General features: G+C 44.0%; 1 protein-coding gene across 5 annotated transcripts in view; it reads right to left on the bottom strand.

Moving 5' to 3' along the window:
• The window catches only part of Exn (Ephexin), a 197,379-nt gene extending 182,003 nt beyond the window's left edge, over positions 1 to 15,376 (bottom strand). The window contains exons 1-2 of one of the 5 annotated variants that reach the window (XM_075686831.1): positions 15,194 to 15,376; positions 5,227 to 5,460 (exon numbers count right to left, since the gene is read on the bottom strand). In XM_075686831.1, coding sequence (XP_075542946.1) covers positions 5,227 to 5,371 — 145 coding nt within the window. In that variant the 5' untranslated portion in view covers positions 5,372 to 5,460; positions 15,194 to 15,376. Of the gene's footprint in view, positions 1 to 5,226; positions 5,461 to 13,616; positions 14,204 to 15,193 lie in introns of those variants that run through there. The other 4 variants (XM_075686833.1, XM_075686829.1, XM_075686830.1 and 1 more) reach the window with 4 other exon arrangements.
• Positions 15,377 to 16,420: the final 1,044 nt, after the last annotated feature.

Raw genomic sequence — 16,420 nt, 5'->3', positions numbered from 1 at the left:
AAGAAGATATGTTAGAAGGCAGGTCATTGATGTATATTAAAAATAATAAAGGTCCTAAAACGCTGCCTTGTGGAACACCGAAAGTGACATAGCAAGGGGGTGAATACGAATTAACAACTGTGAAATGCTGGTGAAGTGACAAAATATTCCGTAGCCAAGAAAGAGTTAGCGAATCTAGCTGGGGCGAAGATAATTTCAGGATTAGATGACAATGAACGACATGGTCAAAGGCTTTTGAGTAATCAAGGAAAATACAATCAGATTGTTTGTTGTTATTCATGTTAAAATGTAGGTCGGTTAGTTCAAATAGCTGTGAATAGCATGAAAACCCTTTTTTGAAGCCATGTCGGTTAGTAAAAACGAAATTATTGGACTCAAGGTGGCTGTAGAAATGAGAAGTGACAATATATTCAAGTAATTTACAAGAAATGCATGTTAAGAAGATAGGACGGTAGTTAGCAGATGAATTTCTATCTCCAGCCTTAAATACAGGCACTACCTTAGCAATTTTCCAGTCAGAAGGAAGGCGACCAGATGATAATGATTGTCGGAATATGTGAAATAATATTTGGCTGGAAATGGAGAAAGTGTTTTTTAGTATTTTGGAGCTAATGTTATCAATACCAGCACATGAAGATAATTTAAGGTTCGCAATTAGACGAGAAATACATTCGACAGTGGTGTTAATAGGTTCCATGTAAAGGTAAAAAAAAAAAAGATTATGGGGTTTAATGTGCCAAAACCATTTTCTGATTATAAGGCACGCCGTAGTGGAGGACTCCGGAAATTTCGACTACCTGGGGTTCTTTAACATGCACCTAAATCTAAGTACACAGGTGTTTTCACATTTCGCCCCCATCGAAATGCGGCAGCCGTGGCCGGGATTCAATCCCGCGACCTCGTGCTCAGCAGCCCAACACCATAGCCACTGAGCAACCATGGTGGGTCATGTAAAGGTAGTCGGGATCAGGGATAAGGGGTACAGTTGACTGATGCTTCGTCGTAAATATTGATGAAAAGAATTTGTTAAAAGCAACAGGGTACACGTGGTCAGACATACACTGCTGGCTCCGTGCAGAGAAATGTGAGTTGAGCCATCGTCCAGTGAAATTGTTTTCCAAAAGCTTTCTAGGTCCGACTTGAGGAGTGAGGGTAGATCATGGTTGTAATATTTATCTTTGACAGCAGATATAGCAGAGCAGTAACTTTTTAAAAAGTTTTTGTACTCAACCCAAGCTGTCAGGTTTCACTTGGCTTTCTGGTATAAGCTTTTTTTCCTATTTCTTAACCTACGAAAGTACTTGTTGAACCAATGGCTCGTCCTGCTATTTGATATGTAAATCAATGAGACATACTTGTCAACCAGCGAAGACGTTTTGTCTTTGAAAATAGTCCAGTTTTCATCAACGGGACGTACAGAGAAAAAGGGCATAAATTCTTAGCGGAAGAATATTTCAAGGTCGGAATTATTATCCTTATAGGTACCTTTATTGTAGTCTCTTATTTTCTTGGATGTGAAGCTGACATTTCAAGTGGTATGTAAAGAGGTATTTGTAGTAATTTATGACCACTGAATCCATCGAGGGTATTTGCTCAACTGTATCAGGAGCAGAGGTAAGGATGAAGTCTAACAAATTTTGACCACGAGTGTGTTCGTTAACGACCTGAAAGAAATTAAAATCTAAAGAAAAGGTAATGAAGTCCATAGATTTACGGCAGGAAGAAAACAAGAAATACCAATCAACTAGGGGATAACTAAAATTTCCAAAGATGCACATGTAATCAGAAGGAAATAGCTCCACAGCTGTGGCTATACTGTTGCAAAGTTCATCCACAAAAGACTGGCGAAAGTCAGGTGCTTGATAACACCCACCTATAAGTACCTTAGTCGATGAGGATGAGCGTGCACACCAAACAATTTCAAGATCGAATTTCGAATCAATTAGAAAGGAAGAAAACTTTTTTTTCTATGCCTAGCTGGACAGCCCCTCTCCTTTTAGTTCTATGAACATGGCGGTAAACATTGCAAGAGTTGTTATTAGGAAATATTTCAGTATCATTAATTTCGGGGATAAGCCAAGTTTCTGTTAGGACAACGATATCAGAGTTACTATCATCAAAGAAAGAACAAAGTTGGTCGCATTTCAGAAGCAAGCTTTTAGTGTTTCTAAATGAAACAGATAAAGAGAAAGAGGTAACCGAGACTGCCTGGTGTAAGTTTGACAGGAGTTGCGAGTAGTGCGTGAAGTCGGCCTACGGTTTAGCTATTTTCGTGATTTCATAACAGCGTCTGATGCGGTATCATACACATAATAGGTGCTGCCCACGTGCATCTTTCAAGATTAAGCTTGAAAAGAACATTTAAAACTTTGACTTACTCGTGCAATTTCTTCCTGGCGATACGCGTCTGGAGCAAAAAGTCTTCCCCAACAGCATAGTCAGTGTCCTTAAATTTTTTACCTAAACCGATAACCTTATCCCTGTCTTTAAAGTGCATGAACTTTAAAATGATAGGCCTAAATTTATCTGGCTGATGTCATCCAAGACAGTGTGTATGTTCAATGTGGGATGAAACAAGGGTAATACCCAGAAATTCCAAACACAAATCGATCACATTTTTCTCGGAAGTCAACCCTATCTCTGCAGGGTCATCAGGGATGCCAAAAAAAAGTAAATTGGATCGGCGTTGCGTGTTTTCTGCGTCGTCGCAGTGCGATTCTATTTTCTTCAGCTGTAGCGTGACGCTGTCAGGTACAGATGGCGGTGGGACTGCAGAAGCGCTTTTTACGTTAACTATATCCGTTAACGTTAACTATATCCATTTTACGTTAACTAGAATTGCTTAAGCTCGACGTCGACTGATGCCTTCCACTGATTCATAACCTGAAGCTCGCTGCGAGTGCCTACTTGTCCGGATTCAATTCTCTGGACAGTTGCTAATACAATAGCCAAAACAGCATCAAAACAGCATCATTATCGAGGCCAGGGTTTGACTCAATATCACTGGAAAGCATCAATAACATGTGTCTGAGAAAAGAGCAAGCATAGTTTTTTCCACTTGCTAGCATGTCTAACAAGTCACAGGGGCATGACACCACAAACAGGCAGCGATTTGAAGTTTTTAAGCAAGAACAGTGTTTAAGGTAACTAACCTGAAAGAACACAAATGGTGAATGCTCTATTCTAGTTGCACTGCCATGCCCCAGCATGCAGTCGGTGGGCAGCAGCTTATATCAGGCACGCTCATTGCAGATGGCGATGCCGGTCCTGGTATCACATAGATGTTGCCAGGCGGTTAGCTGCTTTGGGTCCAAAATTGGCAGTGGTGTCCAGTGATGCGGAGGCTGCCCCCGTCACTGGGCCACCAGAAAGCATGTTCATGACGGGTGCGGGAACAGCAACGCTGAGCGGCATGACAGCCTGAAAGAACTCAAATGGTGAATACTCCATTATAGTTGCGCTGTCGTGCCCCAGCACGCAGTCGGTGGGCAGCAGCTTATATCGGGCATGCTCATTGCAGATAGCGATGCCGGTCCCGGTATCACATAGATGTTGCCAGCCAGTTAGCTGCTCCAGATCCAAAATTGGCGGTGGCGTCCAGTGATGGGCAGGCACTGCCTCCGTCACTGACCCGCCGGAAAGCATGTTCATGACGGGTGCGGGAACAGCAACGCTGAGCAGCATGACAGCCTGAAAGAACTAAAATGGTGAATGCTCCATTCTAGTCGCGTTGTCGTGTCATGCCTCCTGAAATCTCCTTTCGGAGGAGATTTCAGGAGGAACCGATTTCCCCGATCGAAATTCATGAAGAAGGTCTGGCGCTGTGTTACGATGCAGAACACAGTGTAATGAAAGAGGATGAAACCGCTAACTCGGGAGGCGTAGTTATGCCGGAGGAAGAAATCCTTCCGATTTCCCTCCTGACAGCCTAAACTAATGATGAGGGCAACGAACATCAAGTGCTACCGAAGAATGATGGCGACCTTGGATTCGCAGGTTGCTATCCTGCTACATATTCCATACCATAGGACTTCGGAGGCGGGGTTACTGCGGAGCGTTGAGATAGCATAGGCGTAGTATCGCAATGGATTCGACGATTGTGATTTGCAGCCAGACAGTCTTCAGATTCTCTAGTCGACTTGCCTAGGGAAGATGGCGGTATTAAAAACGGAGACTTTTCGTGCTGTAGCACCGAGGGTCCTGATGTGAACTCGGATGTTTAACTTGCTCCTGCATGGAGTGGGGTTCTGTAACTGGAGCAGTGTAACTAAGCCAATAAACCGTTTTTCCTTCATTTCTACTACCTGACGTATTCGTCAGTTGGCTTGGTGGATTCCCTGCCCTAACGCCACCCTAAGCCATAACAGTAGGCACGCAGCAGTGCCATTTTGCAGCCACAGCCTGGCTAAAGAAGGAGAGGCGCACTTGCTTGCATCCTCCACACACAAATGCGCGCTTAATCTTGTTACCATGTGCTTGCCTCCCCTCTTCCCCTTACGCATGCTTGATCATGCGGCTAGCAACACTGGGCATGTGAAAAGACGGTGTGCATCAAACCACCGTCCTTCTTGGTTCACCCTCACACGCTGACCTTTGCATCTGGAGGTTACAGTGTCCAGGGCATGAGGATTTTATCACAATTGGACTTATAGAAATTGGACTTTTGTCACAATCAGACTTTAAAGAAAACACCATGTTGACTGCGAAAACTTGCCTGGAGTGTCCATATAGTTGCTATTGCAATAAAGCCATTATGAATGGTGAACACTACTCACTAAACATCATCTAGATTTAGCAAAACACAATGTCAAACTGGAGTAGTACAGTTATGAGCTGGAAATTATGTACTAGTGAAATAGTGGTGAACATAAAACACTTAACTGAACTAAAGAAATGTGAAGTTAGCATGTAACACATATGAACCACAATTAGAGAAGCTGCAATGTGCGGTCTCTAAGCAAACCAGTTATTCCCACCACGGCTAAATGACCAGAGTGCAGATATCCCTCTTGTAATACGAGACTGTATGCTTCAAACAATATGGTCTATAAGATGTGTGCAGCATAGTTGCGACCATAAAAAGCCTCCAACTATCGTGATCACATGTGGAATAAAGCAATTTTGTTATGAAGCAGGGTTGCTGTATTTTGCTCCCTCTTATGCAAGAACCAGTCGTCAATTTAGTGGAACATGTTTAGCAGCCTCTGGGGAGCAGAGAATGTGCACCTTTCGGCCTTGGCAGGTTTCCAGCTCCTGGGACTTGGAGCCGCACAGGTGAGCGTACATCCTGCTGCAACGGAGCTGTACGTCGGACAGGCAACACGGCAGCCTCAGGCTTGGTAGTTGTAAACGGAAGGCGTTCACCACTCATGGCACCAGGATCAGAGGGCACACTTCAGAGCTGAGCTAGTTGCATAGTGTACTGGCACCTAAGACTGCCAGTCAATCTTGTGCACCCACCTGAAGAAGAACAAGAGCAGCAATATCTCTGAAGAAATGGCCTGCTCAGACTTGCATCACCATGACCATATAATCTTGAGAAGCAATCAAAGTCAGCATTTCTATACGGAGGTTAAATAAGCACTGTAAAATCATGCCTAAGCAACCCAATTCAAACGAAGCTGTGTTCTGAATGCACGATCGAGCACATTTGAGCCTCGCAAAGCCAACTATTCTTGTAGCATAGTCAGGTCGTAACCAAGGTCTAAGGGGAGGCTTCCAGTAAGCTAACTATGGTATTCTCATGGTACAGCCACATTTTCTTGTATGGATAGTCCTAGCTGTTCTAACACCTATGCTGTTAACCAAATGAATTAAATCCTGCAGTTCTACATGCCAAAACAACACTGATTATGAGGCATGCCATAGTGATGAGGGCTCTTAACGTGCACCTAAATATCAGTACATGAGCATTACTGCATTCTGCCCCCATCAAAATGCTGGCCCCAGGTTAAAACCTGTGTCCTTCAACTTAGCAGCGCAATGCCACCACAGCAAGTTCCTCTCGTCCCAAAAGAACTTCTTGGGCAAGTTGGTTATCAGGCTTGGTGTACATTCTTGTTCTAGCACATGGTTTGGAACATGAAAGAATGAGGAAAGACAATGAAGTGCCTCTGTTGTTGTTTCAAATTCTAAACCACGTGCTAAAACAAGAATGTTTACCTCATTCACATGCCATCACTGATCATCACTATCAAATCCATGATTGCTCTACATGTGGTTTATGACAGATTTTAAATAAAACTGCATAATTGTTTCAACTCGGTGAAAATGACCAAATTCTATTTTTACCTTGCTTCTGACAACAATATTGCACAATTACTGCTTGATCAAAACTATCAAGTCTATGAGTGCTCTACATGTGGTTTGTAAACAATGTTAAATATAGCTCCAATTATTGCGTGAAACATATAAATGAAAAAGCAGCTTTCTTCTCTCTAACAGAGTAAAACACAGCACAAAGCCTCACTGCTACTGTAATTACTGATATAGCACTCTTCGAAATCACACTTTTCCATTCCTGCGTCTGAAGAGAAATTCACTATCTTCGAAAATTGGGAGTGCAGCTATATCGGTGGCAGTGCAACAAACAGTTAAATGGTGATCCCCCAGTAAATGAGTGTCATTCAATCTCTGATTCAGGCCTGCACAGCCTACATAAAAGCAACCACAACTATAAGGGATTCCCTGAACTACTTTAATATGGCACTGCACCCCCCCCCCCCCCCCAAACTTGTTCTACAAATAAAAGCAAAGGTTTGGGTGAAGTTACAAAATATTCTCACCACGAAATTGTCCAGGAACATCAAGTAATGTCTAGAAATTGTTTAGGTAATTTCTAACTGTATTACAATCCCACACCTTTTTCACTGAGTGAATTTTCACCATGGAGAATTTCTACTGGCATTCTTTCACTATTTACAACATGAAAACTTTTACTGTTATGAAGAAGCATGCTGTTCATCCGTTGAAAAGACGTGGGTTTGATTACGTTGCATCCAGTGTTATCAAAACAAGATTTCGCTCTTTGGAGCTGGCTTTTTACTCAAGGAAAATCACATGAGAGAATTTCTTTTTAGCCTTTAGTGCACAAAAAACACAGGGACAGTGGACAGACATAGATGAAGTCTGTCTACACTGTCCCTGTGCCTTTTGTGCATTAAAGGCCAAAATGGAATACCAACATGCCCGAACTTATATCCTTTCAAGAAATTGCTTTCTTTATTGCCTTTTTAAGACTAGTGCCACATTGCCACTGGATATTTGCAGAACTGTCTGTTGTCACCAAATGTTTCACTTGATTATTTGCTATTGTAAACTCAGATGCATTAATTCGATTTGTATGAACTGGAATCTTGCCAGATGCTTAGCTTCTATTATGGACATTAATGATTTACACTACTCTCTGCCTTAAGTTTTAAAGGAACCTTGCGATGATCTTGTACAAGCATGCCGAGTCGTTAGGATAGGTCTTTCTGATCATTAAGCGACACATTTAAGCGCTCCGCATAAAGCATAAAGGTTTTCAAAACGTGCATCACTACAGATCGCAGCGGTGCCACTCCTGTGAATTTTCAGCCGCCCCCTCCCAAATGACGTGGTTAGCCCAGCTGACATTATCAATAATTTGTCCAACTTTATGGTGAACAAATTTTCAACAAAACAGACTGGTGGGCTAGTTGGTATTGCATGTTAATAATTTTTAGCACAAAGAAATGCATGACACGAGAGAAGGCACTGTGTCTTGTGTGCCTTCTTTCGTGTCATGCGTTTCTTTGCCCTCAAAACTATGAACAAATGTTGTTCGTAATAGTTGGAATGTTGGTTAATTTGTTTCTACAAAAGCGATTTGTTTCTACGCGAGCTGCACAGCCAGTGCTAGTCTGTTTCCTAAGCTGGAGGACTACAAATCGCTTTTGTTGCATTGTAGGCTACAAATCTGGCGAGTGGCAACATGTCAAGCTGCAGCATCATGTCCCTCTGCAAGGCAAAAGGTGAGCAGAAAGGCTGCAGTGTGTTGGGCCATCGGTATCGGAGTGGCACCAGAATCTTGCGGCTGCCAGCTCAGGCTGGAGGCTTATTACCACAATAGAGTTTTAGCTTGTCCGGTACTCCAGTAAATGCAGGCAGGCTGGGTGCTTTGGCGGCTGGGTGGAGGAGCAAACGTAAGCGGCCTGTACGATGCAGCCACTTGGTAGCACAGAACTCAACCAGACAGAGCTAATATAACAGCAACCAAGTGTATTCTACTTTGCTGCTGGTGTAAATTTTTAGCAGCAGCGTAATCATGAACATGCCTTTTTAAATGTTTAAAATGTTTTACACTTCGTTACAAGAATATAAGCTCTGTCTTTGGCTAGTTGGGTTCTGCACCACTAGGTGGCTGCATCATGCAGGCCACTCAAGTTGACACCTCTGCCCCTCCATCAAAACGCGCAGCTCGCCAGCGTTTACCGGTATACCAGACATGCTTGGTGCTGCGGCAGAATGCTCACAATGCACACTGCTTGGATAGCTTTCACCAGGGATCGACAGCCACACCCATAGTGGAGAGGCTTCGCGTGCTGAGTCCAAGACGCCGGAAGTAGACAACATGACATCAAATCATGGCGCAGAGCCACTGAAGCCAGCTTAGCCCCAATTGCTTGGCAAATGGGTTGAGGAGGAAAAAAGCATGGCAAGGAGAAGGTAACTTGCAAACGTCTGTAGCTCCATTAATACAAGACACTTCACTAAAAGTGTGGCGCGAATGTTTTCTGTAGCTGTACTCTACGCATTTATAAAGCATGACCAAACCATTTCAGGCACTTTTTAACCTCTTCTTGGCTGTTGTCGCAATTTCAAGACATGTACGAATCTGATACAAGAAATAGAAAAGGGACACCCAAGCAAAAGAATTGCTAATTTTGACATTCTGTGTTGTCCTCCAGCAACAATGCATCATTGTGTCACCACCTCTGTGTCAGAAAGCAATTCTGTGTGCATGACGTTTCTAAAGAAGGTGAACATCCAAAGAAACCTGCGATGTTGCATCCAGTCAATTGCATAAATTGAAGTCACCCCATTAGCAACACCTAAATCTTGAGGATGGTTCACCAGCTATGTTTGAATTTGTTCAGTACAAAAGCATATGAATGTAAAGACACTGTTTTGTGCTAGGCCCTTGTTTCAGTTTTCTTTAAATGAGTATCAAATCTCACCCGCAGTAGCAAATGGTACAAGAGTAATTTTGGGTGTTCTTACCTTGCATACAAGTATTTCTAGCTGCAATTTGATATATTTCTTCAGGCAGTAAAATTCAACCTATAAGAGGCTGTGGAGTGTACTAATCAGCAAGTTTATGCATCAGTTTTACAGACATATGTGTGTCTATGGGGCTTTCCATGGAAACGTTCATGTTTGGCAATTCTGTGCTTCTGGGCTGAAATTATTATGCATTAAGAAGTAAGAAGTAAGCACTGCCCTGTTTGTTCCTTTTACTTGTGCTTGCATCTGTACTTGCTGGAACCCCCTATATGTTTACCTAAGTAAAAAATTCTGTATTGACTCCAAGGTTTCTCCTGTCCTCTTCTGTACTCAACAAACACTGAGTGCATTTCAGACTGTGCTTTGGGTAGCAATGTTCCCAAGACCTTTCACTATGCAAGTCATTAGTTAACTTTTTGTCTTAATAATAAATTTGAACTCACTGAAAGTATGTCTTAAAATTCTGTGAAAAAGGTGGGCCATTACAAATATATCAGGAATTGCTTAAACAACTGCATTCAGTTTCTTGATATTAATTTGATGTTGCCAACACACGATTGGTTGTGTTGGCAATGCTGTCTGACTTCATCAGATGTACTTTCCTGATGTCTCCTTCAAAGCATTCAAAAGCTGTAGAAATGGAATACCAATGTCTTGCCTCGAGTCTTCCCTCAGCAAGTCTTGTATGCATAAAATGAACGTCAGCTTCAGTAGGCAGGTTCCAAGCTTAGTGGGAACAGAGGTTTTCCACTTGTTGCAATAGCCCTTATCTCTGAATGTCTGAAAACCACCTCTGCATGTTCACACAAGGAAGAAGAGTGGTGGGTATGCATTATATTCATTCTCTGCCACTCACAGATGATAAAAAACAATAACTAGTTCACACATGGCCAACACTGCCTTTACTGCTGGCAGTAAGTTGGAAGCAATATGCCCTTCTACATAGAGAAAGAACAGCTGAACAGAAAGATTTGACAGGGGTAAGATATGCCAACAAATTTGTAGAATGCCACATCGAACTAGTTTATGAAATTCATTTACGTTTAGTTATAGTAGCTTTTGTGTGAGGCAGCTAGGCCACCACTTCAACCAGAGATAAACGGTCACAAATAATTGCTGTTCGACATCATCTAACCTGCCACAAGCGCATCTTATGGACTAGGCGTGCCATGTCAGCCATTTTGACAATGCACATGTAAGCTAGCCTTTGATTATTTTGCATAAGGTATTGTCATGCTTGAACCACTATCTTATCAGAGTGAACCCTTGTGTCTATGACTGACAGATTGGCCTTGTTTTTCCTAAAGCTGTGCACATGCACCTGTTATTTCTTTTCTGTCCTAGCACAACATTTAAGTTTCATTGTGATGTCCTTTTTGTGTTTTGTGGCCAAGTTTCGTACATCTGTTTTTTTAAGTGAACCCTGAAATGATTTTGGAAATCTTGTACAATTGTACCGAGTCATTGGGTATGTCCTTCTGATCATTAAGTGACGCATATAAGTGCTCCACATAAAGCGTGTAACTTATAAGGTTTTAAAAATGTGCATTGCTACCAATCGCAGCAGCTCCACTCCCCTACTTACATTTATTTCTACGCTGTGGGCTGCAAATCTAACAATCAGTGATATGTCAACCTGCAACATTGTGTTCCATTGTAAGGCAACATGCGATTGGAGTGGCTGCATCACATTGGGCCGTCAGTAATTGATTGGTGCCAGCATCTACACTGAGTAGACCATAAATGTGATCGCTTTGGTGCAAACAAGGAAGGACAGAAGGGATCAGCAATATGAACTGCCTAGCCCGACATCATGTACTTCTGCAGCATCTACATGTTTGCAGCTGTCACTTAACACCAAAGGATTACTACAATAGAGAGTTTTGAAGCGTATTGTATTCGAGTAAACGCAAGTGCAAGCGGACTGGGCATTTTACCAAATGAGGGGACGTGCAAATGTGAATGCCCTGCACGGTGCAGCCACCTGGTGACACAGAGCTCAACTAGACATACACAGAGCTAATATAGCGGTAAACAAGTGTATTTGCTCCTGGTGTAAATCTTCATCAGGAGTTCAATTGTGAACCTGTAGTCTCCTTTGAATGTTTAAATGCGGCTACCAGACACGCTTAACGCTGCAACAGAATGTTCGTAACACATGCTGCTTGGATAGCTCTCTCAAGAGATCGATGGCCAGGTGGTTAGCAGAGAGGTTGGAGAGGCTTCGTGTGCTGGCTCCGAGACAATCAGAAGTAGACATCATGTCTCCTCATGATGCAGAGCCAGTGAAGGCAGAGCTTAGTCCCGATCACTCGGGGAACGATTGAGGAGAAAAAGCATCGCTAGGGATAATGCTAAATTGTAATCGTCCGTAACTCTCTTAATATGAGGCACTTCACTTAAATAGTGGCGCTATTGTTTTACAGCAGCTGTGCACTACACATTCAGAAAATTTGTCCAAATTGTTTTAGGGACGCTCTAAAAATCATGAAATACATATAGGTTTATATCCATTGTGCACTGCATATACAATTAGCATAAATTGAAATGTGAGCAGCAACCTGTTAAGCATACGTAATTACATGCACGTATGCGATGTGCAATCATTCCATAGCCAGTTTCTAAGCATGGAATAGTTCTAGGTTTATGTTTTTAGTGTCGAAATTACATATTCAGATAAGCCTCGAAATCTTGTTACTATAAATTTCACAGGAACCTGAAAATAAAAGGTATCACCCGAAAACCACATTATAAAAATCAATTTCTAAATGTACAAAAATAGGCATACTCAGTGACAAACTCAATAGCAGAAGTTCATGTGGCATCACTTAACGCCACGCAAACCACAGGCAATGCACTTTTATTCAGCAACATTGAAATAGGTCGTCCGTTTACGCTGAACTTTTTTGTTTTCAATATCTGTAAAAATGCTTTCTGAAAATGAAAAAAAGAAGCCGCTGTTTCCTCCCTCAGCTAAGCAGCAATGCACCGCCAGTCGCTGTTGTGACCACACTGCCACAAGAGCGTTTTACTTCTGGCGGTGCACTTCTCCTACAATGTGGCTGAGCCTTAACCCAATAAAGGCCAGTTGAAGTATGCACATGTGGTGTGTCCCTTGTTCGTTCTAAATCCTGTCTTTGTGGGTGCATAAGTCTCTAAAGAATCTTAACACATTGTTCAAGGGTTGTTGGAATGTTATTGAAGCTAGTGCACTGGAAAGTAAAGCTACGAGTTTTAGAAATACCAGTAAGAGCTGACTTCTGTAGTCGTATTTATCGCATTTTAGGTGAAAACACTATCTTAATAACTGTATGAAAATACATTGCTCCCATGAGACATTGACTGGGAAAAAGATTTTAAAAATGTATTATCCCAAAAAGTGTATTGTGCAGAATCTTATCGAGACTCCATTGTAGTTTCAGCATTGTTCGCGTTTGAATTTATGCTGACAGCCCATTTGAGAGCTTCATCAGGAATGGTTTCCTAGCCCTCATGCCAAGCATGAACAATTTTACTACATTGTACCAATTCTAAATCAGTTGCCTGACAATATTTTTAATACTGCAATATGTTTAGTACATTATGTTTACAGTGAAAAGACAAATAAATTAAGAAAATTTTCAAGCCAAATTATGTATACGATCCATGCAAGTACATTTCATATGTACGTTTCATGACTACAAATGCGTGCTTGATAATGCAGATAATTTTCTCTCAAGCTCTAGCTTGGTTTCGGCAGGCATGAATCTATTTCGTTAATGAAATTTTTAGAGTTTTAGGTGCCCATAAACACAAAGTGTCGCAACGCAGTCTTGCTAGTACTTAATCTTGGAATACTACTGTAGCACAAGCAAGACGAGCACACGGAAGGGAATATGAACATGCCGTCAGCGGCATCGGTTGGTGAGCTGGGCTTTGCTGGGGCTCCAGTGGCTTGCAAGCACGCAGAACGAAAGCCTGTCGTTGCATATCTCCTAATCTAAAACTCCACTGACATAGCAAAACACACTATACGCTGCGTAAACAGTGCAAACTTGAAGTTGCTAATTTGAAAACAATTATGAATTTTTCTTCCTCTCTCTCTCTGAACAATGATGCACTCAATAATAAGGCGCCATAGTAGAAGTTCAAGACATGCAGTTGGCCGAGCCCCTGCTTATCTAGAAATCTCTAGCAAAAGAAAAGTGTAAAGGCTGTAAAGTGAGACCCGATTTCAGTACCGCGCCGGACAATGTTTTGCACATCACAGCAATGCATCCAGTTGTCGCGACATAGCCCTCGCTACAAATGACCCCGCGAACAAGAGCGACAACCCCGGTTTCGCCAGTTCAATGCGCGTGCCACTTCCTGCCTGGCAGACGTTCACCTACCAGTGACAGGCGGAGAATCCCGCCTGAATCGTCCAGGCTTTGTCGTGAAACGCTGCCCAACACAGGGGCATCGGACAAGAAGTTCCCTACTTATCGACAAGGCATCCCCCGCCCACGTCGTGGCCGAGTAAGTAGGTCGCTGGACAGGCCAAAGCGCGCGCCGCTCCCGTAGTCGCCGCCGGTGGTGACTCACCGCTGCCGAGCGGCAACATGGGACGGCCCAACACTCGCCGGACGTCAAAGCCCACGAAGAAAAACGACGCCGGCCACGGGACAGCCTTGCCGATCGTCGCCGCACTCTTGCCGCAGCAGTACGTTCACCTCAACCCGACTGCTGATCATCACAACACCACTCATACCACCGCTCGTCTGCTACAGTTCCTTATTCTATGTGCTGCACGGGTGCTGCCACTCTAATGCAGTTCAATGCACTTCGATCGCAGCGACGCCACAGTATTTTTCGTCGTGGCGCGCCTCACTTGAAAGCACCTTCAAAGGCTGCAAAGTACGCGCCGCCCCAGCCGTCCCACTGCATCGCATTTTAGCACACTGAGCATAGGAAACTCCACGACACTGAGTACACTCTAGTGGTGGGTCACGCATTCGTACACAGTACTAGGTAGTGCCTATGGTGCCTACAAATATAGAATATACGCGTGTGGGCGAGGAGTCGCCGTCTGTCGGAAGCGCCTCCCTTTCTAGTATGAGGGATCACGCAGCGCGCTCCTCATAGGTTTCGCTTACGGCGCTCAATAAAAACACCACGCGGCAGCCACATTTATGTAGGTACTCTCAACACGAGGGAAGTTTTTGACTGTCGATCTTGGGCAAACTTAAAGCACAGGATCGTTTACAGACGCTATCTCTTTACCGAATACGTACAGCGAACGCCATTACTCGCGGTCGCCGCGATATGGTGTCTCCCGAACCGGCTTCTTGTGTGAAAGGTAGGCAAACGCCGAAAGTAAACTATGTGAAATGTGTTAAAACCAAATGGGACATAACAGAATGAAGCCTCAATGCAGCGATCGCACGGGTTCGCAGCGACCGACTGCGCGATCGATCTGCATGCATGTCCGCGCACAATGTTTTGCTTTCGCCGTGAGCGCGTTTTCGCACCGTGCCGTGAGCCATATGAGCATTTGACAGTACATTTGCAACCATTGTTGCGTGGACGCCATCAGAACTGTTCAAAAATAATTTCGTTATAGAGACTTCAACGCCTACGGCGACTGTGATGATCGTCGCGACGATTCAATCTTTTTTTTGTCTTCTAAATTCTTGGATATTTCAAAATTATTTCTCAAGTTGCGTCGCACTGTATGTTTATCGGTCTTCTCAGCGTGCGATTTCCCTCTGCTTTTTTTTTTTTTTTTTGTAATCCAGTGCATTAATTCTTAACAGTGTCAAACATGACCATATGCCAATTAATGCCTTTCTTTAATGTGTGTCTTACCGCTCCTTTACCGTTCCAGTGAACTTGCCAGTATCTAGCATCAACAAGTTCATAGACCAAACCGTCCTGACATTAGCCGGGCAGCGGGCGAGCGTCTCAGTGCGCGTTTTCTGCTACTCACCGAACATCGCGCAGTCCCGGCGCCGTAGCAGAAATCTTCCTCGTGTCTGTGCTTGCTGCATACCCGAGTTGTCGTCGATGGCTGTCTGCCGGTTGTAAGTCTCGCCAGCCAAGCTTCACGCAGCTCCTTGCCCTGCGGCTACGTGTGAATAAGGTTGACACCGCGCTCCGTTGCGTACGTCCGGCACTGCGACACCGAGCAGTAGCCTACCATGCTGCACGCCTCCAAAGGCAGCCACTACCTATTATAGTAGTTTCAGATATTGTCAAGTTGACCCCCAAGGCGGTGAAGCCCCACGACTTAATCAGAACCGCGGCGCAGGCGGGACTTTAAACTTTCGTTTTCAGCTCGCTTCAGCGCTTCCGAAGCAGCCGACGCGGACGAGACGGTCATTAGAGGAAACGCCAGTTCACGGGATTGGCCAGTCGTTTCAGCGGGTGCGAGAGAGAAAATCTGGGGGCGTTCGCGCTTGAAATTTCTCCCTTTGCCTAGGTACCACGGAGGAGCAGTTTCTTTGGTCGTTCTGTCCCTAGGCGAGCCCTGGCGTGCCGGCATTTTGCCATGTGTCGGCTGGCGATCTGTGCGTCGCGTACAAGCTTTCCTCGTGCATCTCCTTGGGTGTTGCTGGCGCAGTGCACTGGCGCGAACGAGTGTTGTCGTTTGGTCAGTGGTCTCCCGTGAAGGCGAGTATGATATGGCGTTGCCCTGTCACTACCAGTGTCACACGTATACTTCTCATCGCGATCGGCACCGATCCGGATCGAAATTCTCGACTGTGATTGGGTCTCTCGCTCATTTTGTCCAAAGAAGGCAATCACGACCGCGAAATTCGATCAGGATCGGGCGTGATCGCGATGAGCAGTGAGCCGGAACACAAGATACACACACAGCGCACACTGTCAACAATTTCATTGCGAAAGCATTGCGACCTTTGAAGATTATAGCATGGCACTAGTCACTTGATAGATATAGCATATATTTCATGTATAGCAAAATATATAGCATCTTCACAGTTTGCCCTGTGTGTGCGTTTTCGTTCCTTGCTTGTGCCCCTGTTACACTGGTATCCCACCGTCCTCGCGAATTTTTCCATGCGTCGAACGCTTCGAGAGGGCTCAGTTGCGCGTTATTCAATTGCCATAATTTAAACATTAAAATACTACTAACTTGTAGCGTGGGGTCTCTTTTTCACGTTTCTGTGTCTTCGTCCGCTTCCGCTGCTGCCTT

Source organism: Dermacentor variabilis, chromosome 3, assembly GCF_050947875.1.
Source record: "Dermacentor variabilis isolate Ectoservices chromosome 3, ASM5094787v1, whole genome shotgun sequence".
NCBI lineage: Eukaryota > Metazoa > Arthropoda > Arachnida > Ixodida > Ixodidae > Dermacentor > Dermacentor variabilis.
Note: the sequence above shows the minus strand (reverse complement) of the source record. Positions and strands in the feature narration are given on the sequence as shown.